Source organism: Anneissia japonica, unplaced genomic scaffold (assembly GCF_011630105.1).
Source record: "Anneissia japonica isolate Jap-2015-1 unplaced genomic scaffold, ASM1163010v1 scaffold9668_len1562885_cov226, whole genome shotgun sequence".
Lineage (NCBI taxonomy): Eukaryota > Metazoa > Echinodermata > Crinoidea > Comatulida > Comatulidae > Anneissia > Anneissia japonica.
The window spans coordinates 1269704-1296795 of NW_022711326.1; the positions used below are offsets into that span (position 1 = coordinate 1269704).

The 27092-nt window shown below is 33.3% G+C and overlaps 2 protein-coding genes across 4 annotated transcripts in view; one reads left to right on the forward strand and one right to left on the reverse strand.

Moving 5' to 3' along the window:
* Nucleotides 1–410: 410 nt before the first annotated feature.
* On the forward strand, nucleotides 411–9147 carry LOC117107376 (protein arginine methyltransferase NDUFAF7, mitochondrial-like). Of its 3 annotated transcripts, none has more exons than XM_033249035.1 (11): nucleotides 411–564; nucleotides 964–1109; nucleotides 1327–1407; nucleotides 2502–2612; nucleotides 2717–2954; nucleotides 3210–3268; nucleotides 3883–3999; nucleotides 4392–4535; nucleotides 4823–4928; nucleotides 5684–5751; nucleotides 7571–9147. In XM_033249035.1, the coding sequence occupies exons 1-11, from the start codon at nucleotides 510–512 to the stop codon at nucleotides 7742–7744; spliced, it is 1299 nt and encodes a 432-aa protein (XP_033104926.1). In that variant the 5' UTR covers nucleotides 411–509; the 3' UTR covers nucleotides 7745–9147. The 3 variants fall into 3 exon arrangements, with proteins under 3 accessions (XP_033104926.1, XP_033104927.1, XP_033104928.1); XM_033249036.1 differs by lacking the exon at nucleotides 7571–9147 and adding an exon at nucleotides 5875–6840; XM_033249037.1 differs by lacking the exon at nucleotides 964–1109 and having other exon boundaries at nucleotides 434–564.
* Nucleotides 7817–27092, reverse strand: part of LOC117107370 (ESF1 homolog) — a 20665-nt gene continuing 1389 nt past the window's right edge. Inside the window, exons 2-9 of the mRNA XM_033249028.1 lie at nucleotides 25527–26275; nucleotides 21992–22146; nucleotides 21061–21174; nucleotides 18507–18748; nucleotides 16883–17038; nucleotides 16264–16413; nucleotides 10470–10546; nucleotides 7817–10141 (exon numbers count right to left, since the gene is read on the reverse strand). Of these exons, the coding sequence (XP_033104919.1) occupies nucleotides 9710–10141; nucleotides 10470–10546; nucleotides 16264–16413; nucleotides 16883–17038; nucleotides 18507–18748; nucleotides 21061–21174; nucleotides 21992–22146; nucleotides 25527–26258 (2058 nt within the window). The 5' untranslated portion in view covers nucleotides 26259–26275 and the 3' untranslated portion in view covers nucleotides 7817–9709. The remainder of the gene's footprint in view (nucleotides 10142–10469; nucleotides 10547–16263; nucleotides 16414–16882; nucleotides 17039–18506; nucleotides 18749–21060; nucleotides 21175–21991; nucleotides 22147–25526; nucleotides 26276–27092) is intronic.

Consider the following 27092-nt stretch of genomic DNA (forward strand, 5'->3'; position numbering starts at 1 on the left):
GATTACGTCATTGATTTTAATTGGAAAATATTTTCCTCGACAGTTAACAGATGTAGGCCTTTATCATTTCTGTATTCTTTGCATGATCTAATGTGAAGTTTTATTGTATTTTATATATTTTTACCTTCCCCAGCCTGGGGGTATTTGTTGAATAAATTGAATTGAAATTGAATTGAATTGGACTCTATAGGCCTAACATAATATTAATGGGCATGTCCTCAGTGCTTCACGAGCCATAGTTTATCACTCCTGACAAAAAAGGTCTGTAAATCACGAGAATCTATGTTTTCTTTAGCAACTGCTAATTGGATTTTCCTTCATTTTTCTGTTTTATTGTTTTGGTTTTTTTAAAAGCTACGCTACAATGTCAAGTAACTTTTCTTGAGGGCGCTATAACTTATAAACAAGTACACATGGCCAGAGTGTGGCACGGTGGTGAGAATGAAATATACACAGTTAGTGGAATGATTCTGTAAAATTTGGTAGATTGTAATCTTAATATTTTTTCTATGATGCAGTCATTCCGTAGAAAATGTATTTTTGCATGTTCGTGTTTCCTGACTGGTAAGAAACATTTCATAAATAAGTAGGCTCTCTATATGTTAGATAGGGAAGATTCTAGGCTTAAGATGATGATTATAGTCTGGTAGTATCAATGTTGTGATTGTGATCCGTGTGTCTCGTGTAGCCTGGTCTTATGCGAAGGGCTGGCTGGGCCCAAGTTCTTGTCGCATCTGGCGTGAGATTAAATGCTTGCTCTTTCATGGAAATTCTGTAGTGCTGCATCCTTTTGAAAGGTTGCACTATAAAGTATAGAATGGAAGGTCTTTCGAAAAAGTAAGCAAGTAAGTAAGTAAAGTACTACTAGACTAGTAAACTATGGTATATTTGACTATTATTTTTTAGTATTAGATGCAAGCACATACTGTACATACAGTAGTACTTTAAATCTTGTATTAACAGGTAGGAAAGCTGTGTTGAAAAACACATTCTCAACAACTAATAAATCTGGAAGTGAACTTGCCAGGTTTCTTCACAGCAAGATTAAGTTGTCTGGCCCCATATCAATTGCACAATATATGAAGGAGTGTCTCACCAATCCCAGATATGTAAGTTAACCACTTTCTCTATTCAGCTTATGTTTCAACAGGATTTAGAAACACCAGCCCTCCCCATCCTTTTTCAGTTTTGAACCCCTCTCTGGTTGTGGCATTTAATGCTTATATACAGGTGAATTAGAAAATATTACAGACTGGATTTTAAATATATATTGTATGCTTCTGTGTTGATACTCTTCATAAAAATTCATGTGTTTGTGATTGCCAGGGATACTACATGCACAGAGATGTCTTTGGTCGAGATGGAGATTTTATAACTTCACCTGAGATCAGTCAAATGTTTGGAGAGGTAAAGATCAATTATTAATTAATTCAAATCAGTGGAATGTTTTGAGAGGTTAAGCCTAATTAATAAATACAAGGTTGACCTAAATAATATACTTAATACCCTGTCATTTTCTTTTCCGGTCCAAATGCAATATATTCTTCAAACTGTCCAATGCTATAGTATACAAATATTGACTGCTCATGAGGAGAATGGTGAAATCTATTGCCCCGAGGGAATGTGGAGACCGTAGCCTATCTTCCCGATGGCCGAAAGCTCGAGGGAAGATAGGCTACGGTCTTCACATGACCAAGGGGCATAGATTTCACCATTCCCCGAATCTAGAGCAGTCAATGGCCGTATTCGACTGGTCATTTTTCGTTAAACCACAGCCATCTGGGCAGTGGTAAAATCCTACTTAACGAAGATGACCAGTCGAATAGAAACTGGCAAATACTCGACAAAACAACTCTCTACTATTATACTAGCTAGGCAATCAAAGAGTGTGTCTAGCTCTTCTTTGCTTATTTCCTAAATTTCAACAGCACCCATCGTCTTGCAATATTACATATTTAATTTTTCTTATGGTGCTTTTCCTATCAGCTGCATTAAGAAGTAATGCTAGGCCCAGGCTAGTTCTTCTTTATCTCAAACCGACCAGCCTCCATATTTTTTTATCGTCTACTCGCTGATCCGTGACACACGGACAAGGGCCAATCTCGTCGTAAAGGTCGCAGTCTCCTTTACCATCAGCAGCATGATGTTAACTGGGCCTAGAGTTTGCACATCGCGACAGGTCAATAAAGTACAATTTTTCAGGGAAATAGTACTTTCTATTGCCCGCTTCTTAACCAATCAGATGCTTAGGACTATGTGATTACAATGAGAACTAAACTACTATTACCTGGTACTATAAATAAGAAAATATTACACAATGTCTTTCTACAATTGAATTCTATCTTATATCATGAATGAGTGGAACCACATTGCTTATCTCTTTTGTATTTTTCATGCATATATAGCCATTGTTGCTTTGTATTTTTCCAAAAACATTGAATTGATTATAATATGATAATAATGATAAAAGAAGTAAACTGAATAGTTTGTTGTATTTGCAGCTTATTGGTATCTGGATATTAAATGAGTGGATGCAAGCTGGTAGCCCTCCAAGGTTACACATTGTTGAGCTAGGCCCTGGAAGAGGAACGTTAGCTGAGGATGTACTCAGGGTAAGGGTTAGCTAGAATTTAGAAGCATGGTTAGTATTATTAAATGTTATACTTCGTTTAATATTATTGTTATTTCTAAAACTTGTTTTATTATTTTATTGCAGGTGTTTTCTAAATTTAATCATCTTGTGAAAGATGTATCTCTTCACTTGGTTGAGGTCAGTCCAAAGATGAGAGAGCTGCAAAAGGCTAAACTATCAGGTGCAGGGAAGGAAGAACACAGAGGAAATATGGGGGCAGGGAAGGGAGAACATAAAATCTTGGAATCTCCTTCAGAAGAAATTGTCAGTAGATTTGGTATCCCTGTTACCTGGCACTACAACTTAAATGATGTCCCACGAGGTATAGTGAAAATACTGTGAACACCAACAACCATTTACAAACAGGACCCAACCCCAGTACATTTGTCATGTTATATGTCAGTAGATAACTGAGTGATGAAACAAAACATCCATACTGATAGGTTAAATACAAATAATATGTATTTCAGATTTAGCCCTCCACAGTGCAGTTAGATAAATTGACTGCAGTGCATTAATTTATATTTTTTTATTTAATTTTTGTTTCACATTCTCTACCATTGCTTGTGTTGTGTAGGCTTTTCCTGTTTCATTGCTCATGAGTTCTTTGATGCATTACCAGTCCACATTTTTCAGGTAATAAAATTATATTTTTGGAAAACTGTTACTTTTTTTTTTCTTTTACTGAAATCATTAATCTATTAGGGACAGATTTACTTTAAGAAATCCACAATACAATACAAGAACAATGGATGTCTTATATACTGAAAAACCTAAAACAGAATATAAGAAGTTTAACTTACCATGGTGCTAAGTTATGGAATAATTTAATTGATGAGTATAGAAATTCAGCAAATATTAATAAATTTAAAGAAATCATTAATCTAATCTAACTTCTGATATTAAATTAATCAATATATTTATATAATCAATTACTGTATGTATATTAAATTAATTAATGTATATGTTTTTGATTTATTTTAAACTAAAGATACTATTTAATTTCACATTTTAATCACATTTATTACTTAATCAAATTCTTTATTGCTTATACTTTTGTTATGTATTTTGTATTTTTATATTTTACCACTTTTGGCCTTGCACGGCCTTGAAGAAAAACACCCTTGGGTGATCAAGTTTTTCTGTGTTTAAATAAAGTAATTATTATTATTATTTAAGGTACTTTCTGTAGTAACTTTTTTCTCCATTTTTAAAAATTTTTTTATTTCTGTGTTGTGATTTGCCAATAGAGATCTGAACGTGGCTGGAGGGAAATACTAGTTGATATTGATGAAGATGGTGGACCACATGGCCTACGATTTGTGCTGGCACATGCAAAAACTGCATCATCTGTTGTGTATATTAATGTATGTTATCTACTACACACGATTAGTGGAGATTATTACTCTACTAGATATATACTAGATAAAGTGAATACATGTCATACACTGGGCCTATTAATTCAAATTACCTCATGATGAGATAGACATATGAGTGATTTGTTTATATATTTAGGTATACGGGCCAATAGTAAATCACTTAACGTAAACAGTACCAATGCTAACAGGGAATCAGGAGGGAATTTCCTCTCGTCAGTCAAACATGGGCCCTCCCTACAGACTAAAAAATTAATTTTCCAATGTAATCAAAGTAACTGCAATTGCAGTTCTAATATATATTTGAAATATCTGTGAAATATATCAGAAATTAAGTTTCCAATTCAGTATGAAGTATATTCCATTTTATTTTTCGAATGAAGGAAATCGAGAAAAGAGATCGTGTGGAGGTTTGTCCTGAAGCAGGCGTTATCATTCAAAATCTTGCACAGCGAATAAGAGAAGATGGTGGTTCAGCTTTGATTGCTGATTATGGCCATGATGGTGATAAAGATGATACACTAAGGGTTAGAAATAAAGAAGAGCCATATTCATATTAACAGGAATAATATTGAAAATAGAAACTATTTTTCTTGATAACTATTTACTGTTAATCCATTAGATAGTGTTATTCTCCAGATAGCAAGTATATGTTATGTCAGTGTAGGTAGTGCTTCAGGCAAAATATTTTAGTTTAAAATAACAGTTTTTCAAATACTTTTCTTTATTATCAATAACAAGATACTGTAGTAATATTTTATTTACTGTAGTAATATCTGATATTTTACAAATTAAAAATTATGTTTTGTGGCAGGGTTTTAAAGATCATAAACTACACGATGTCCTATCAGAACCCGGTACTGCGGACTTAACTGCTGATGTCGACTTTTCTTACCTTCGATTAATGTCAGGATTGTCAGGTGAGATGGTACATTTACTAACCTGGGACCTTCTGCCATCTATGCACACGCCTTAAATAACTAAGTTTACGCCAATAAAGCAATATTGTTATATCTTTATACATGTGTGACAGACAAAAAATACACAATAGCGCCCTCTATAGTTGCTAGTGAACGACAGCAGAGCATCCAAGATTTTTGCTGTTATAATTTGTACAAGGTACCAGACTTTCTATAATGAAATAATAAATTAATAACCGAGAATTATTTTCTGTGCAATAATAATGTGATAATTATGTTAACACTATTCAATTCAATTCAACTTTTATTGTCAAACACAGTGAGAACATGGTTTGAAATTCTTCTTGTTTGTTCACAGTTAAAATGTAAGTTAAAACAAGACACAAAAGATAAAATCACAGAGGAAACAGCAAAACAATAAAAGTCTGCTAAAAGGTTAAAATGGCTAAAAAGGCTAAAAACATTAAAAAGGGGTTAAAAAATATACAATATACGTATGTATATTTCTAATTTCTAATGTTCATTTCATTCATCTTAAATAAATTATCAATTTATTTCGTTGTAAAGATTGTGAACTGTTTAATTCAATATTAAATCTAGTGTTTCAAATATTGAATTTCATTATCAAGTTTATAAGCTGTAACTTGAAATTAATCCTCTGAAAAGTACACATGATAAAAACTTTACATTTCATGTTTATCTCTTTCTTTTCACATGCAACTTTTATCGATCAACTGAACTATAAATTATTCAAGTTGACACGTATGGCCCTATAACCCAGAATTATTTCCTACGCAACATGGGAATTGAAACACGATTGAAAGTAAGTAGCTGATGATAGTTTTTTGCAAAAAAAAAATTAATACATAAAATATGCCTTGACTGATTAAATTTTGATGTAGTACTTACAATACAACTAGTCACATGATTTTTATATTTTTAACAGGAAGATTTTTTGGCTGGCTCACAAAAATTAAAGACCTGGTAAAACAAATATCAACTATAACCTTCGAGCTCCTAGAATTCAAGTTGCCAAAAGTCAGAACAAAGTGGTCCCGTGACTTCATTTTAAATCATGGGGTATTTGCCAAGTGGTGAAGTCTTCCTCCGCGAGTTCCCCCCGCCTCCCCTAAAAAAAAGTATTAATTACTCAGTATAATTGTTTGTTTGTATATCTCCCTTATTTATGCCCTTTAAGCTTTGTGCATTTCCCATTTTTATTTTAATGTTGTAATGTGTCCTCCTGCTTTCTTATTTTAACTAATTTAATTGGAGTATTGGTGCTGTATCACTTTGCTTATGATTGAAAATGTAAACCAAGAAAGAAAAAGGGAAAAAAGAAATAAGGAAAAAAAAAAAAAAGAAATGAAATGAATTATGGGAAATGTGCAATTTTCTCCTACTATTAAGAAAAAGTATGCTTATGAAATTCAATTAATTTTTCTTTTAAATTTGTTTTATATTGTAATGATGTATAAATACAAAATTGTTTTGAATTGTGAACGCATATGTAAATATTGGTACAGCATAAGATCAAAAAAATTTAATTGGAGTATTTTAAATATTTTAAACATTTTTAATATTGTTATTTTAAATTATTCTGTACATTTCAAATTTTCCTTAAATTTGCAATATAGTTATTTTGAATCTTGATACACTTACGGGACCAATCTGATGCATAGTTAAAATATGAAATGTTGGATTAATTCTGTGGTTTGGTGGTTACAGTGTTTGCCTTCAGAGTATCAAATGTAGTTAATCTTGTAAGTTTTGAGTCACTCAATATTGAATGGAAATGCAATATGAGGCAAGTAATCAGCATTAGAATGTGCCAGTATTGTATACTTAAGTACAGAGGAGCCGCAATATTTTAACTTTGGCAATAACTAGTTGATTCCTGTAAATAACCCATCATTTTAAAGCTTACAATATAGAGAATAAAGCCTTGTTCGCACTGGATTTAAAAAAGGGTAACTTTAACCAAAGTCATGGGTACATTTCACCATTGTTCGCACTTGGATTATTCACGCGGTTAGTTTTACCAAGATTTAACCTTGTGTATAACAAATATTATTGAGGGCGCTAGTTTGTGACTTCAACTTCCGGTTTTGTTCGAGCAGTGTCAACATGGAAGAAGTTTTAACCGTGTTGCACGTTCGGATTGGACTTCTTGACCAGCGTGGTTAGTTTAACCGAGACCGTGGTAAGTTTTACTGGGCAGGCTGAGGTCGGTAAAATTAACCGTTCGGCTTGGTTAATTTAACCCTGAGGGAATTGTAACCGACGTTCGGATTGGATTTTTTTTGGTCAATTTAGCCAGTGACTCGGTTAATTTGACCAAATTAAGTCCAGTGCGATAGGGGCTTAAGAATACAGTTGAACTTGCTTAAGTTAAATAAAAAATGCCATTGAAATATTATTTGACTTCAGATTGTTAATTAATGGAAAACACAACAATTTGGCATGTAACATTAGATCGACTTTATTTGTCTTAGGCAAGTTTAACTGTATATTAAACAGTCACTTTTCATTTTTTTTTTTTTTTGACACTGATGCTGGTTTCGTGAAGGCAAGCCTCATGTATTACATAATTCCTACACTTTGATAAATATGAAGAAATGAAAAAATTATTTTATCTGCAGGTACTGATGGTAAATGCATCTACACAGCAACAAAAAGATTTGGTGTCCGGGTTCAAGATGCTCACAGATCCAAAAGAAATGGGAGAAAGATTCAAGTTTTTTGCGATCAAACAATGTCTAACAGACAAGAAAATAAATGGACTTGTACCGGCTGGCTTTTGTAGTTTAACATGATCTTACAATGATCCCAGTTCACATCAAATCATCATTCTAAATATTGGCAGAAAAAAAAACCACACCACATGATTGTCATCTGATATTCAATATATTTCAATGGGTAAAAGTACTTTAAAGCATCACATCATTAAAAGAAACAAGTCATTGGGCAGCATACCACCACCGCTCTCAATTAATTCATGAATATTTCCAAACTACTGACGTCAAACACCCCCAAAAGATATAAAATCTGTTTGTAAAGGAAGATTGTAAAATTGTTTACTATTTGTTTTTAACTATCAATATTTGCAAATTCTGTCTTTTTTTTCACTATACAATGTTAAAGCTTTATTCAGGCTGTGCAAATATCTTAAACTTAATCCTGCATACTCCCATGAATATTTTCAATTCATTACAATGTTTTGTCTTAAAGCGTGTTAAAAAGTAAACACAAGAATGCTGACTGCATGTTGTTACATTGTTTAGCAATGCTACAGAATTTATATTGCATAATGCAAGGTAGTAAACTTGAATACCCATTGTTTACCAGATATCAAGCTGCCAGAAAAACTTTCTTTCCCACAGTGCTCAAGCACTAAGAAAAATGGAAAAACTCATTCGATGTTATGTTCCTAAAGGTTGGGAAGGGAGAAATCTTGATTGCTTGCTATGTATCCAAGTTACAAGTTGTTGGTGAGGGGAGAGGAACTGAGACAGGAGACCAATAACACAAGCAATGTAACCAACATCGGATTCAAACCCACAACCAATAATATTGGAATTACAGCTGCACAACAATTCTTGTACTTCCCAATTCTTCAGATAATTAATGTAATAATGACTAGCAAAATTTGTTGATGAAATTTCTGTGTTGTGCTTTTGGGAGATTGAAATACTTGCGTATAATTTGCTCAAGCTGCGTGTCAACTAATAAAATGCCAACTCACAATAGACCGCGTCTTGTTAACATTTCTGATCGTCTTCATTAATCAGCATTAAAAATTGATGCATCATTATTAATACTTGTTAATCACGTTGCCATGTAATTGATACACATCTTCCTTTTCACCTGAAGTAAAATTTGACTTCACTTACTCTATACTGCCCTCTAAAAGTTTGTAACATATGCAGTAATGCTATCTCTCCTATTATATTTTAGCCTATTTTGGACCACAATTAAATAGCTTAATAAATATCTTTTCGATAAACCTTATTAAAATTTACAATTTTTTTTTCCTTTAAAATACCGTATCAACATTACATAATAAATGGTTGAGGTTAAAAACAAAGCATTTACGACCTAAAACAGCACCAAACAGTGGCAGATCCAGGAATTCGAAACAGAGGGGGACCAGGGAGCAATTTTCACAGGACAGTCTGGGTCTGGACACTTCAGCACCAACCATGGTAGTAAGAAAAATTATAATTAAAGGCAATTCTAGATGACCGGAACTGGCACTCCCAGACTTACATTTGAGTATTATTTTCTTTTTTTCTCTATCTTTTTCTAAATTTAAAAAAATTTAAGATGGGGGAGGGGGAGTCGGCCAGCTGGGCTTAAATCTACCAATGCCTAATGCATGACTCTCTACTCTGATGGTGTAAGTGGGTCTGTAATGGTTTTTTTGCAAATGTGTATAGATTTCTAATAATTATTGGCCTGCTCGTGAATTCTGAAAATTTCTAGGATTGTCCCAAATATGGGTAATCATTTTTACTTTCCTAATTTGAGTTTCTGAAATTTATATAACCAATCATTTTTTTAAAATTTATTAAGAAATTTATTGTAATACACATGAACTAATATTAATAACCTCAACTACAATAAGCACCCTAGTTCTTACACTAAAGTCTCTTGCAAGTCGAGGTAGTCTCCTGGAAATCGAGACAGACTTCAATTATTGTCAGTTGTCTCCCCGAAACAAGTAAATCAACAGGTTTCATCAGACTACTGAATGGGCCAGCTACTATTCTAAATACATTTTATTTAAATTTGCTTTTCTTCTTGCCTTTACGTTCATGAAACTGATTTGTTTTATTTTTTATAGATTTAACCAGCATACTAAGTTCTTCCTTGTCACCTTTCTTTGGCTTTGCATCCTCGTTTGCACCCTCAATTTCAAATGCTTTTTCTTTATCACCTCTTCGTTTCTGCTTCTCCTCAATCAGAGCTTGCATTGCCTTTGTCCGTTTGAAATGCGGATCAGAAGGATCAATGGCAAAATGATGGGAGGTGAAAACTGCACTAAATCGTGGATCCTTCACATCAATTTCAAAATCATCTTGGAAGGGAGCGCTCTTTATCTTCTTTTTTTTTTTCTTCTTGAGCGTCTGTTCATTTTCAAGAATGGCATCTAGACTGAAATGCTTTTTGCCATCATCTTCATCTTCCATAAGAAGCAGTTCCAACTCGGCCTATTCATTAAATAAAATAAAAATTTTTTGTCACATTTAGCATTCCTAAAGATCATGAATATAAGAAATACAGAATTACAATGGCTCACATAATATATTTTGGAATTTTTTTTTGGGGGGGGGGTTTAACAAAATTTTAACAAACACATATCTAGAAAGAAAACTTAGTTTAACTTTAGTATTGCATGAGGCTCACAAGTAGCTAAGACTACAGTTAGTCCTCCTATTCTTGTCAGACCAGATGATAGCAACAAATACAGTACTTGGTATTCTTAGATAAATCTAAAAAGTAGTGACTCATTTTGTAAAAATCATTTTCAATTTTTACCCTTTTTCTTTCTTTTTCTTCCAATTCCTCAGGTTTCATATCCTCCTCCTTTCTTTTCCTCTTCTTTCCCTTTGGATCTATAAATAAAAAAAAAACAAACAAATATGCAATTATTAGTAGATTTTCTAAAATCTAATTTACATATTCAAATTATTATATTATTGTTGATGACTAATAAATAAACAGTAATGACATGGGAGTTTGCAGTATAACATGATTTTTTTAAACAAAGTCTTTATTTTTAATATTCATAGTAAAAAAGTTTGTAGTAAATAAAAATGTTACACTGTATTCATCATTGAAAGTTGATACATATCCTTTTAAATATGCAATTCATTGGCTTAATTGAGTACTGAAGGTTTGTTCCAGTTTTTATTACAGACATCATAAAGTCATAATATATTTGAAGTGAATACTCAAGTTAATTGATATTACAGCTTGTTATAAATAAATAATTAATCATGACGTACATTGTTAGAAGATCAACAGAAATCGTCATCCCAATAGTTAGTTATTACATACTCATTATTGTCTATTAATTTGAAGTTACATCAAATTCATTGCTTTCTATCTTGAACATAATCACCTACGCACAATTCTTTCTTTGTCAGGGCGCATCTGTTGCTGTCTCGGTGTCTGTGGCTGAATAGGGCAGAGTGAATGGCCTCAAGCCATCGCCACACCGACAATGAATAGTAAAAATATCAGCAAACATACACATCTCAAGTACACATTTAATCAAAGGGGTATTTTTTTCTAGGAAAATTTAATAAGATGCTCGTACATAATTGAAAATGGGAAGATTACAGTAAAGATGCATGGGAACAAACATTGCAGTCCTCAGACTTGCGAATACTTGTCTCATAGTTATGACAATTAAAATTTATGCTATGTCCTAGATTTTTCATAATTAAACCTTTGAAAAAAAAATAATTCACTTGTACTATTGGATACAAAATTTTTTTTTTTTTTTGGTTTAAATACAAACAATCCAATATGCTTGTTAGAAAACAGTTGGCAGAAAACACAATTAGTAAACAGATAAACATTTTCATAGAATAAAACAATTACTGCAAATCTGTCATCTTTGATATTTCCCAAATTTCAGACAAAAAAATTGAAAAAATAATTTTGTTTTCAAATGTTGTGATACCAATGGAATCCAAATGTCATAATTAGCACAATGATTAAGACACGAAATATGAAAAAGACAATTGGAAAAGGTTGCTTCTGATTCTTTAGTTACTTTTGAAGTATATATCTTTTGATTGTATTGACTTAAATAAAATCTGATCAAATTTTTGATAGAATGTATTTCGTCTCAGCTTACCTACCCTTTCTAACATAACAATAAATTTAGCCAGCTGTAAAAAAGATTATCGAAAGCCATTGACGAGACAAACTAGTTGGCATATTTATTTCTCATGTTTATATTAGGTATACCGTATATTACATTATAGGAACGCACTCCTAAAATGAATTAAAACGGACTAGCTGCTGTAGATTACATTATTCCCAAGTTATTAACAATCAGAGTCTCAATTTGGTGCCTCCAGCACCAAATATACAGGCTTATTAGCCCAACAGTTTTGAACTTTTTTTCCCAAAATGCCTCTGGGACATTCATGTTGCCTCTGACCGCCAACCGCCTGTGGCGCACTTTTTTTTCCAGCCCTGGCGTTTAGCAACAATATTGAAGAATCATGAATATACTTTTCAAGTTTTTTCTTTTGTAAAGATGTGATGATTTTGAATATACTATAATTACTTTTCTACACATGTATTTTTTAATGTTTTTCTTGTCTTTTTTTAATGTGTCCAGTTTTTTAATGAAATTTTATTGTAGATGAATGCCTCAGTCAGCCTTTTGGCTGCCATTTGTATTTTGATTGTTTTATGCTTTGAAAAAGAAACCGATATATAAATTAATGAATTAAAAAAATTATTGAAAAATTAATTATACTATAGTAGATATATTTAAATAAAATAGTATTATTTATTAAAATATTCATTAATCAACACACTTAAATAATAATTTAAATATTAACTGTAATAGGTTGTATTATTGTATAATAAATCACATTACATTTAATATTTAAATTATGCAGTAAATATATTTACATTTGTAAAATTAATTCATTGAATAAAACTACTTCTAACTACACCCTTAGTAGTTACTGAAAAAAATATTCAACATTTGTTGGTTTTATAAAATTCTATTGATCTGTATGAAATCTAGGCTTACTGCATAGTAATGTCTTAAGTGTCCGTTCACTTTATGCCAAAGGTGCTTCCTTTTCGACACTCCATTTTTATTGGTGGTGGAAGATAAACAATAAAATATACAATAAAAATAGCAACAATACTGCCATAAAATTTTCAGCTATTAACTCATAGAAAGTAATCACCTGAATTAAATACAAAGGGAGGACTTTCATAAACATTTGAAAGGGATCAACATTAATTGAGCCTAAAGATTTAGTTTCATTTTATCAATAAAAAACAGACAATTTGAAACCATTCTATCTTGTGGAATAATCACAAATTTTACAGCAAAAAGACAAATTTATGCAAAATAAGTTTTTATCTCTGAGCTTAAATGCTCTGTGCATTGAAATTTAATTTACAAGATTCAATTTTGTTAATGCCATCCTCAAATTCTATTTTCCAAATCAGTTTGATTGAATATTAACTGTCGATTAAGATGTTAATTGACTTTTGGTATAATATTTAGAGCTTGAATGAATTAAATTTTATATAATAAAATTCTTGACTTTTCTCCTTGTGTATTGTGCAGTTGAAGTTGTAAGCCCATTGTTAAAATAACAGCTTTGAAATTATTTCACCAATTTAGAGTGTTATTTCTACTTGTATATGTTGTTATAAACAGTAACACCACTGTAACAGATCTAGGGAATATTTTTCCTTTAAAATGCAGGTAAGAATTTGCATATATACACCTTTTTAGCTAAATTTGAAATAAAAATTTCCGAGAACCTGGCAGCTACCACTTGGGACATCCAGATGCCTAGGCATTTTTACTAGTGTTTATCCTGGTTTATCTGTGCTTTGCGACTGGTGCACGACCATGTTGCTGTAGAGGCCTAGGCTAGTCTTTGAAAACAACAGAACATAGGGGCACGCACATAAAGAAGGCACAGATTTTGGTTGTTGAAGTAATCAAAAGAAGATATGTGTCTGGAAGAAGGAAATTTGCTAAGGCTAGGCCGCTGGACGTCCCCCATTGAAAATTTGCGAGACGTTGATAGTGCTGTTTCAAAATAGACCCAATAAAATTGTGTGTAGGTGATGGCCAACTCATGAGCATGGGTTGTAGTAGTGGGTAGCATCTGTAGATCCCACGAAGAGAACATACGGAAAGGTAAAGTCGGAACTTCAGCACATAAGAAAAATTGTGGTAGGCAAAGACATATGAGCGATAGCTACTGTATGCAGCTTGCTGAAGAGATTCTGAGAATCGTCCGGGTAAACAGGATTCATATGGGTGAGGAGAATCAAAAATCATCCAGGCAAACAGGATTCATCACGGCGAGTCGAGCGGCAAGGCAGGGGCGCCGCTAGCTACAGCCTTAACATCGGCGTTGGTTCCAGCCACTGCTCGCCCATGGTTCGGTTGGTAGAACCAAGTCTTCTCGGATAAGGACTTAAAATAGAGGTCCAGTGTATACTTCTGGCTCGTGTGCACTTTAAAGAGCCCATTGCATCTTTCGGAAGAGTAGGGGGTTACTCCAATGTTATGGTTCATTTCAGCCCCTGTCGTTGTGGAATGATGTGAACATGTATCTACCAGCCTCTTTACGGCTGATAGATAGTCACGGACCACGCCCATACGCAATTCAGCACAATGACGCTGCAAGTTATGGGTTATTCTCCTACCTTTACCTTTACCCCTTTACCATCTGGGTCAGAAGATCGTGATCATGTCAGTTGCAAAAAGTACAAAGTTTCCTCCAAGAAGCAAACTCCTTATTTTTGGATAATAATGCCGAAGCAATTTTAACTCTTATTCAAACATCTGTATGTTTTATGGACCTTTCTATGGTGTTCTTTCTAGTTGTTAGATCGCTGAATGGTGTTGTTTACATGCACGTGTGCAATCTGACTTTTCTTACGGTAATAATTGGTCGATGATGATGTAATCAGGGGCAAAGACCATTCGTAATATCGTATATTCATAAAATGGACGTTCGTAAAATGGACGTTCGTAAAATGGACATTTTACTGTATAAAATAATACATCAGAAAACCTTTGTTTATACACTGCAATATATAAAAGGTTAGCAAATTCAAGCAGGAGGCACTGGTATCGTGGACATGAATTTTGTTTGATGAAAGCTATCAAATACAAAACTTTTTCAAAAATTATGGACAAGAAACACATTCTATTTTTTGGGCCTTTACAACAATCACAAGTTTTTGCATGGAATGTCCACATTACATTATTTCAGAGAGAATTTTCCCATGCTGGATAAATGTTTCACACACACAACTGGGTGAAAATAGACCTAGCAGATGAAGTAACTGATCAACATGCAAATGTGAACGACCCACATAAACTCCTTGTGCATAACGACCTCATTCTTCTCACTGCGTCTGTATAAAAAGTACAATTTGTTATAAATGGACTCATTCTATATTATACAGGTGCGAATAAAAAGTACATCGTGGCAATCGCTCTGGTCATGTTACAATCTGCCTACTGTTTTAAATCTTCTAGCGGTATCTTGGGAGTTCTTGTAGGTAATAAAACTTCCTAAAATAATTTTCTTTTTATCGTATTTACAGCAATATTAGGAGTGCATTACAGAATATAGTAAATGTCTCCTAATAGTTTTATTGTCGTATTTTATGTTTCAGTTTTGCCTAGCAGTATTGTCTTCATTCTTAATCCCAAGAGATGGCAATTTAAAGGGTTGAAAACGTATTTACATTTGGTGCTTCATAAACTCTTTAAATGTTATTACTGAAATAAAATGTTTCCTGCACATCATCTTTTTTTTTGTACAACATGATATAAGCACAATCATGAAACATGTGAAATGTAAACATTCATTGATTGAAACAAGTCTGCCGCTAGAAACCATGAACCTGGAACTGTGTTTCAAAACAACAAATTAAATTTTTGTGATTTGCAATGTATATTACTTCACTAGAAACAAATCACATGACACAAGTTGATGTTAGAGAAACACAATTAGGGATTTGAACATAGCACCTAGGATTGAAAACTCTTTCATGGCCACTAGTCGGGGCTTAGCCTTGGCTTGGGCTAGGCTAGGCTAGGCTGGGCTACACTCCTTTATCATTATAAGGCCAGACTTCTTTATACCTTGTTTTGCGAACCAGGCGACTGCAAATATTGATGATTTTCAAATAAAATGTTTATTTTTGGCCAATTAGTGCATTCACCGCCACCAAAAAGTGGAAATTTCAGAAAAAAATAAAAGTTTTTCTTTATTTTTATTACGCCCTCCGCTGCCGTGAAATCTCCAAAGATAAGTTATGTATATTTCTTTCTAATTATATAAATTTGAAGCATTTAACCATCCTATTTTACATTCACCAATAAAATTTTATTTTCATTTTCCCCTCCGTCTTGATGTTTTTGGCAAAACTATTTGCTAAATAAGAAAAAAAAAATTTATTTTCATTTTTATTCCACTTCCCCCCCCCCCCCACCCCCATAAACTTTAACACCGATGATCTTTAAAAAAATAAGTACGCGAAACAAGGAATAAAAAAGTCTCGCTTAACTATGTATTGGTGCATTTACTTACTTTTTGATTGACACTTTTCTGTTTCTTTGCAATTTTCTCCATCTTCTTTTCCTTCCTTTTCTTCATGTATTTTTCCCAAGGTGTCAGCTGCTCTTCCTTTTCAGTCATTTTTTTCTTTACTAATGCTTCAGTTGCTTCCTTTAAGCCTATTTAAAATATTTTAAAAAAATATCTTAATACTACTGTATATTCCCAAGCATAAGCCCATGCTCATGCATAAGCCAACTTTCTAGTTTAAACTAGGGGTCATCCACTTTTTTCGTAAGAGTACAAAACATAATGCTAGCAAGAGGGGATAAAAGTGTATGTAACATGAAAAAAAAAATCATGATCTCAAAATGACAACAATCATTTTATTATGTACTCATTAAAGCTATGTCCATGCTATCAAATTTTATTTGACAAAAAACTGTTTTATGCCCATATATAGTCATGATGTACCTATACATAGTAATAATGTGATGTCATCATGACCATATTTAGGCATATCACATGTTTTGTCAAATAAAGTTTGATAGCATGGACAGGGCTTTAGGGGGAGGGGGGAGTCAGCAAAAAGAGTTTAAAAAAAAAAGGGAATGACTTCTAAATTAATTGGTAAGAAATGATTCGCACCTGATTCCCATGATACTTCCATTTCCATCTCATTCGTTTCCGGGTCTCTCTTTTCCTTTTCATTCACTTCCTTCAGAAGACTTCTGTACTTTGCTATTTGGTCTTCATCATTAGAACGAGCGACTCCTTTCTCAACTCCGGATATATCTTCCTCATCTAATATGGATAAACAATGAGTAACTTGGATAATAACATATAATAATTTCATTTCATTTATTTGTCTCAAACAATTAAAATGTACATAAACAGAAACGGCAAAGAACAATCACAAAAGTACAAAAAAAGAGACAGGACACTCCAAAAGTAAAATCAATCACTGTCGAGTGGAGGCCCTTTTTAATCTGTCTTAAATGGTTGCATTTCCTATCCATTTGGTTCCACCATGAGACTTGGACAGTTTTTCTACTATGCAGATACAGAAACCACTTTTCAGCATTTTTTAAATATAATTAAGAACATTTTTAACTAATTGTCTTATTGACTACACTGTCATATGACAAATCTTAATGTATACAGTAGAACCTCGATTTTACGTAAGGTACGGGACCGGAGGGCGTACATAAATCGGGGGATTCATAAAATTGAGGTTGAGTTAAATTTGTGGTGACCTTTGACCTAATATGTACGTAACACTCAAAAAATGTATGTTATCAACGAACGAACGGTTACCTAGGCCTAGACTAGATGTAGCCTCTAGGCCTACTAATAAAACCATGTGTTTAGTGTTTTTATTCATCACTTTACAATGTCCCATGTGTCTAGTGTATTAATTCATCACTTTATATCTTTTATTTAACTGAAGAACATGAAAATATTGTAAGATTACCTATTGTATACGACAAAGGTATAACTTGGGAATTCCCCTTCATGTCTATTCTTTAAACAACAGAGCTGTGGTGTTGTCTGGGCCTGCTGAGACAAACTTAAAACCATGTGCACTGCACTGGGCGAACCAACCAATTAGCATTCGTGTACGTGAAACAGCAACCACGTGCACAGCACTGGGCGCGCCAACCAATTAGCTTCGTGTAGAAAAGTCGATTAGACGAGTTTTCCACACAAAGATAAGGAGGAAAGCAATAATTTTGAGCACCGTCGCGACGTGTCGGTAGTTGTTCATCTTGCTCAGGCCCGTCGTTTTGGGTTATAACAACCCAGTACCGTTGCTGTTTAATGAAAATATGTTGCTTATTGTTTGTTTATTGTTATAGTATTGAATTAATAAGCAGACATAAAGTAACAAATCCCTTTTTACTTATGGTTGCTCTGGAAAAGGGCTGTTTGTTTTGAATATTTTCGGGGTTTTTGATGACGTCATCGTCGATACGAGGCATACGTAAAACTGAGGGTTCGTATAACTGGGGTATGTAAAAACAAGGTTCTACTGTAGATAAATTATAAATAAAGTTGTAGAAAAATATAAAAAACCAAGAGCAAATTAATGAACAAGCAATTAATGATAGGCAATATAGTTATTATTTTTTCAGGACTGTGGCATTGATATAAGCATTTCAATTGCCTTGTTTGGTCTCATTTAAGTCTTCCTCCAAACATCCATTACAAAATGTTCTGCAAGTATATATATTACAGGTCAAAGTTCATCAATAACACATGCAAAACAAACCTTCATCATCATCACTGGATGCGATGAGCATTTTCATATCCTGATCATTGAACTCGTCATTTTCAAATGCTTGCTGCATAATCCTCGTTCGTTCTCTATCAGTTTCGTCCCATGTTAACTCAACTTTTGATTGGTGTAGTGCGGTCGTTTTGAACTTTGACGGTTTGTAGGTTGTCATGTCACCAGCATCCGTTATATAACTTGTGGGCTCATGGTCAAAAGTAACATCATCTGGGATAAACCTGTTAAAATTAAATAATAAATATAATATAATAATGTAAACATTTATATAGCACTTATTACACAGGTGTTAGAAACAAGATACTACACAAGGCATCTGCAGGGTCCCACAGCGAATGAATATACAGTACTTTGTAAAAAGTTATTCAATGTATTCAATAGTTTCATTTGAGTAGCTGGGAAAATTTACAGAAGCCTCTGCCCAACAGCTACAGTCCCCCATCCCCCTCCCATATCCCCATGGTGAAGGATGAAGTACACTGTTTAGTGAAGTTGAATTGTGTATCGATCGGCAGCATATTCCAAATGGCCGGAATGGTATGGAAAAGGAATAGTGTGTTACATTGTGCAAAAGGAACACGGAAGGTTGAGAACTTTGCTCTTTTTGGTTTTAATTGTTGAAATGGTAGCCTTCGTTGTGATACAGAGAACTATTTGAATTCACCTTTTGCGCTTGGTTACTTCAGGGCAGTTATGTCATCTGTATGCGGTATTAAATCAAAACATTTGGATACCGCATAGTGAAGCTGTATTGTAAAGTGTCATCTGTATGCGGTATTAAATCAAAACATTTGGATACCGCATAGTGAAGCTGTATTGTAAATTGTCCTCTGTATGCGTTATTAAATCAAAACATTTGGATACCGCATAGTGAAGCTAAATCATGGTCAGACTTTGTTTGCTAAGTACTTTATTTGAGAATATAATATTTAAAAAAAATCAAAAGCTAGTTTATACTATATAGCTGACTTTTATGATATTTTATCACTGTACATAATTAAAAACAAGTAACAACATTAAAAATAAAGTTGATTTTAAGCTGTGGTTTTAGGCTTGAAATCATACCTTGTGCAATGCTATGCTAGCCAATTGTATTATTTAGTTCTGCACAATCCACAATCCTACAAACACTTCCCAATTTAGTATTTTTATGACTATAAACTACAGTATATTATATATTATATTATATTTCATAATTCATGACTAATTATTAAATGGAAATTGTTTACTTTGATCACCAAGACAAATGAATGTCTCAGGACAATCCACCTGGCAGGCTAGGCATACAGTACACGGGCCGCCGCTGCACACAATCAATCACCTTAGTCAGTTAGGGTGGGTTATTAATATTAAGTTTTATTTGATTTTGAAACGTTATTTTCTAGTGTAACATTCAAAAATATTGTTTGTGGTGCTAGACGTTTCTTTTGGCTATGAGTATAATTCCAACAAGCCTTAAGAATCCTTTCTAGGTCCATGTCTGTGTGGCCAGCAGCAGCTACAGCAGCTGCCTACTCTAACTGTAGGCCTATCACAGCGTCCGTGAACATTTCTCTTAATATTATGTTCAGGCTTTACCATCGATATCTTTCATGCCGTTTCCTGTCCAATGTTCTAACATTTATTAGTAATTTGGTTAAAGAAATTTAACGTTAAATGTACATAAACAACAATTATGGTGTCGTTTAACAACAGACACATTCAGCAAAAACAGTCGCCGAGCTGCTATCTTTACAATGTATTAACTCTAGCGTTCAAAACAATAACAAAGCAAGTACCGCATGCAGATCACGTGACTGATCAGACGCAAAAGGTGAATTGTTGAATGTTAGTACCACAGTATTTAAAGATGTATTGTCCCATACTAAATACCAAAAAAATCATAAAAATATTTTTTGAAATTAACTTGCCCATTTTGAAGTAACATAAAATTTATCAAATTAAACATAGAAATTAGTGTACAATATTAAAAAAATATCTACCTATCAGTTTACAGCGAAAAATGATAGAAACACTTCCAGTCACTGGAAGTGTTTTATTATTTTTATTATAATTATTTGGTTTAAAAATCAGGGTACACATTTTTTAAATTCAATAATTTTTATGCACAAGTTAATAATTTGTATGCTATTGCAATATGAGCAAGTTTATTTCAAAATTATTTTTTAATGATTTTTTGACATTAGGAAGGGACAATACATCTGTAATACCATCCTGATCATAAAGAAAAAATAATTGAAAGCATAAGTAATAAATACAGTAATTATATGTAGTAAAAAATGTGCTATATATTATATGTTTGAGTTTCATGCACTGCATAGACTAGCTGCATGTACAGTAAATAAACAATTTCAAATAATTTTATAGTGGTTTAATGTCCATCATATCATAGAGGAAATAGTTAAGACTGAATGATCACACAATGCTTGAATAATGGCATAGGCCTAAATCTAATACCTCCAAGTATAATAAAGGCACTGGGTAAATATCTGGGTAATTGAAGTTTGATTTAAACAAATTTGTGCCCTGTTACCTGAGATCCAGCCTGGTGGAAGTAGTTTCCAGCTCGAGGTTATCGCAATTTTCATATAGGGCAGCGGCTGTCTGAGGCGAGTCGCATTCAACGACAGCATAATAATATCGTAACCTAAAAGTTTGGAATACATCAAAGGTAAAAAGTTGTGAAATGTTCATTTTTATTTATAATATAGCAAAAATACTTGTATATTATTTACACATTAGCAGCAATCAGCAACATTACAAACCTCACAAATATGAATGTGATTTGTGACGCTGATGTTAATTGTTATTATATCTACCACAGCGGTAGTAATGATAGCATCTTAAAATCTTATACTTAGATTTGAATTTCTTAGGACTTAGATTCTTAGTCTATTCTCCAAAATACTGTCAAGTACATTTGGTTAAGAAAATCTCATTATTGTCTTGATGGTCTATTATATCCAAAAAATGGTAATAACCTTTACACATTGTAGCCTTGGAAACTATTGTAGCTTGTTAAAAAAAAAAAACAGGTCTCTTATTGTAAGTGTATCTCAGACACCAATAATAAGTAGTACCACCGACCCTACACTTCAAGGTGTAAAAACAAGGGAAAATTATTCATAGATAATAACTTTTTCCCCAAAAATGATCACAACCCAAGTGCACTAACATGTTTTTAAATAAGGACTAGAAAATGTGACAGTGGAGCTACACAACATTCATTATTGTTTTTCGCACGAATCTGCTTAATCACAATGAAATCACTGCCAATATTCAGGAATGAGGCTCCAGGGAAAATTACACCAACTTATCGAAATAAAGTAGTAAGTACTAAGTACTAATCGAAGAGCAATTACAATAGCTGACAAAATATTCACATAATCAGATGAAAGATCTTTATGTTATCAGTGCCACCTTAATTGAGTCAGCAAGTTTTTTGTTCGTTCTCATTCGCCCACCTTTGCAGCTGATACTTTCGCAGCCTTTCCATCTGTAGTTTCTGTCCTTCTAAACTCTCACAATCTATTTCTTTGCCGTCGTCTTGGAGAAGTTCGACTGGTCCATGTTTGTCTTCCTCTTCCAATTTCTTGAGACCAAATTCAGAGGGATATATCTGCATGACAAACACATTGTTTACTTTTGGATAATTAATAGTTAATTTGAATTATATTTAATAATTAGTGAAACAGTTTATCTGGTTAAATTAGCTAAGTTCATAATTAGATTTAAACTACAGTTAGTCACATTTAATAAATGAAAAAAACTAATCAGTAAGTTAATATAGTTAAATACTAATGGCCCTTTCACACATTCACGATTTTTGCTACAATAAAGCACAAGTTTTAAAAGTTCTAAAATCATGCTCTACCGTACTGATTCATACGCAACAAAATCAAGTCCAATCAAATTTTACGTTTGGTCAAGAAGCTATCAGGACGCTGACAAATGTATAACGATTAAGACAAAGGTAAAATTGTATTACGAAATCACTCCGATTTCACAAAGATGAAAGCACGGCATCAACACAATTTGACAAGTCAACTGTTTGATTCAACTAATCACATGACAAAAAAGTTGCAATTTACGTATGTTGAATGTTGTCTTCACCATAGTTGTTGATATTTCACCATGTTCAAAAACCTGCAATATATGCAAGCTGCTGCTCTAGGTATTGTGGCCACTACCAATGAGTGCGAATGCACAAGATGTTACGACACACTCCCCGATTGTGCTGCGGTAGACCAAGATTTTTTTCACAGCTATAATTGAGCACTATTTTTTGCATTTCAAAAAAAAAAATCAGGCTCCATCGCAATAGCATCAAGATCTAGTACAGTGCGCTACGGTGAATTGTGATTGACCACAAAATTAGTATGACGTCACTGCAATTTTCAAAAATTGAAAAATCATGCTCAATCATAGCATAAATCATGAATGTGTGGAAGGGGCATTTATCAACCTAATTGATTGAAAGAATTTAGTCAGTTCATAAAATATACATAAAAACAGGTCTGGAAAAAAAATGTTTGTACCTCCGACCATCAAAGTTGTCTCGATAAAATGTCTCCAACACCAAATGTTTTCCGTACACTATATAACCCAAAAGTTTTTTTTTTTTTTGTATTTTTTACTCCCAAAATGCCTCCGGGACAGGCTGCCTCCGGGACAGGCTGCCTCCGACTGCCAGTCGCACGGTCATGAGCTTTTTCCAGCCCTGCATTAAAAAGTTTACATAACAGAACAACATTCAAACACCATGGCAAACAAAGCAGGAAAACAAATGAACCAAGGATAATTAGTGAAAATTTTAGATTCATATTGAAACTAATTTCCATCAAGTCCTAAACTTCTTGTATTTAATCATTGATTGTTTAATAGTTAATTAATTAGGTAGGGTAGGCTAGGTTTTATTGTCACATGTAATTTTTTTATTAGTTTAAAATAAAACATTTTTACTTCATCCAAGGTCTTTTTTTAAAGTTTGTGGTTTGTAAATTGATTTGATGATGAATGAAGACTTGAACTGAAATTTAATTAGTTAAAATATATACATTTGTTGGATTTATGAGAAATACTGTAATTGTTAACTATTAATTTCTGATATTATTGACTATCAATAAACAATTTATGGGAAATTAAAAAATACATTCAATTAAATGGTTCATCATCACTGTTTGTGAGGAATGTGAAGTTAGCTCTTAGAGGTATTCAAAGTTATTCTAATCTGTAAATTGCAAGATAATTTTTTTTTCTGCATTTCAGTTGAAAGCCTAATAAATTATTGAAATTATACACAGACTATTTATCTGACAAGGAGCATGGCTACATATTTTTGGAATTAGGAACAGAAAATTGAGAATGAATGCAGTTTTTGAATGGCGGCGCAAATGGGGTGTGGCTACTGATTTGGAATGAGAAAGAGGCATGCAGGGCTTATTCAATTAAAAAAATGAATGGGAGAAGCATCTAGTTTTAGAATGTGAAAGAGAATTTTTAGAATGAGGCATACAGTACAGACACAAATTACCGCTTCGTATCTGCGCGTAACCTCTCGTAATCTGCTCGTAGGTACGTTTTGAACGTAGCTACGAACCACTATGAAGTTCATTGTTATTTTAATTAGCTTTGCAATGATCGTAGGCTGGATCGTCGGGCTGATAAACAATGCGTAAACAATATTGAAATATAGTTTACCAGCTTTCAACACGTAAGCAATGTTGCAATTTACTAAATAAACAATGTTAGAACTTTATTGTTTTGTTATATATCCTACCTTATTATTAAATCGATCATGTTATAAAACTGTGTTTAGTTCGCTAGCTGGGAGGGTAACCTAGTGGGCATTCAGTATGTTCGAATTTCAATGTCATTTAGGCTTTCGTACGGCCTACATTTTCCCCTATAGAGGAGGAGAGCAGACAATAGTTATACTGGTAAACTTTCCAATTCGGAGAATTTTGATCTGATATTATTCTTCTGCTAGTAGGAATTTTCTTCATTTAAATAATACTGATGACAAATCATGTACAAATTATTATGATTTCTACAGATCACGTTGTTTATTGTTTACCGTAATTTGAAGCAGAACAACCTGCAAAGCGATCCAATACTAAATGGAAGTATAGAAATCACTACCTTGCCGAATTAAGGCTAGTCATGCTAAGACCGCATTTACTCCGTTTTTACTCACTGTTGCTCACAACTTTTCAACATTTGCCACGAGGTTAACCTTTAACACACTTTACTGTGTTCTGATTGGCGTGCACTCTGACTTTCCATTGGGTTTTCCATGTGACATTCGGTAATTTTACAATCAACTGACGTTAATTCTCCTTTATATTTATTATTTATCTTACTAAATCAAGACTACAAAATATATTTGATGAACAATCTTTTCACATGTGTGTATTGTCATTGAGGACATCGTTTTTTGACATTTTAAATGAGGTAAAATAATTTTAAGTAAAAAATAAGCTAGGCCTAGGCTAATTAATTTAAAAAAATAATACTGCAGTACAAACGAGTTCCTGTCGTGGACAGCGAGTGGAAGAGGAGACCCCCATGAAGTCAAGTGTACGTTTTTCTTATTGAAAAACAGCTCCATACTTTAAATTAACGGTCTAAACTCGTGTTTGCCATTCACAAATTATCAAACAATACATTGCTTATTCCAGTAAGCTACAGCAGTCTTTCTGCACATACAAATAAACAACATGCTTTTGCTTCGTAGGTTTGCTTCGCGTAGCCTTGCTTAGATTGTTTATTTTAGGCTACGATGTATCTACGAAGCCTGCGCGCAGGTTAGATTGTTTATATCAGGCTACGATGTATCTACAAAGCCTGCACGCAGGTAAAAGTGCAATATTTCATGACGGTACTGTATGAGGACACATGGAGATGGTCTGTAGCCATGCCCAACCTCCCCCACCCCTAGACACTCTGCTGAGTGGTACTTCTTATTGCAATAAAACAAAGTAATAGATCATACAGTACCTTCACTGATTGTACAAGTCCACCAGTAGGTTTAAAGGAATGGAAAACAGCCATCAGATCAGCAGCTTTTATACGATCCCAATCAGCGTTACAGACTGCAATCCGCCTTGATGTGTCCTCACTCCGGGGAGCATCTGCGTCCAGTTCCCCCCACTCATGCTCTAATTCCTCCTCACTCTCTGATTCTGACTCGGAACTTGATTCTACATTACCCTTCCCTCGAGCTACATCAACTCCTAATGGATCAAACTCTACATCAGAATCGTCAGAAGGATCCATTTCATCTTCATTTGCTAAATTTAGTACATTCTTAGATTGTTTTTTGTTATCTCGTATTGATTTCTTTTGTAATCTTTCTTTCCTTTTCTTCAGTAATTCAATTAATTTCTTTTTATTACTCTGTTTTCCTTTCAAATTTGAATTGGATAATTTTGATGATTTTTTCTTCTCAAGTTTCTTCTTTGCTGAAAATGATTTCTCTTCTGATTGAATCTTGTCAGATTCATCATTTGAATCATCTGAAAGTTCATAAAACTGTTTAAGATTTTCGGAGGAGGACTGGTTTAGTGGACGACCTCGTTTGTCAACTGTGTATTTCAATTTAAATTGTTTGTTCTTGAACATATCTTGAAATCTTTTGTCGATTTTTACTTTACGTTCTTGCTTTGGCATCATCTGAAAACGAGGGTCTTTTCCGATGTGGGAAAACCGTTTATCAAGAGGTAAATCCATTTTTATCTTTATTTAACCTGTAAAAACCAAAAATATCCATTTTAAGAAAATTTTATTACAAGTAAACTGGTGACTTTGGCATCTATATGCTCAAAAACAATTGTTTTTGGTTTACTAAGAAATTTTTTTCACACAAATGGTAATATGAAATAGATAAAAATAACATGTTTTTTTTTTTCTATATGTATTGTACAGTAGTCAAATGTTCCTGAATGTTCCTTTCAGTCGTAATATTTCTAAACATTTTACTTCTCGGTTACCATCTTGCTATACTCATGTTTTAAAAATGGCAATATTGATATTTTTTATAATAGTTTTGGTATTTTTTAAAATCTAATTTTACGTAACATATCCTTGCAATACTGATATTTTTAATTCTACATATAATTTTATATTGTCATAGTTTATCCATCCTGTAAGTGGCGATATATCGCTGTTGGTGTGGAATAAATAATTAAATAAATAAAATCAAAATTGACAAAATTAGGTTTATACTATAAATATTTAGTAGTACTAGTAGTAGATTGCTCACATTGAAGAGCAATAATGCATGTTTATTTTTAATTCTTGATGTGCAGGCCTAAATTGTTTTCGCCATGGCTAGGACACAGTACCGGATCTTAACTTCCGTTTGCTAAAAATACGGTACCTCGGATTATCCAATAAAATGCTGTAACCGATGCTATTGTTGCACTAACGTATCCCATGTTGTGGTCTTACAAAAATACATTTAAACACTATTGTAAATGGGCAATTCCATGGTCACAGACCGACTTTTTAAGGCATTCATAATGGTAAAAAACTGTTTAAATATTACAGATAAACCAGTAAATC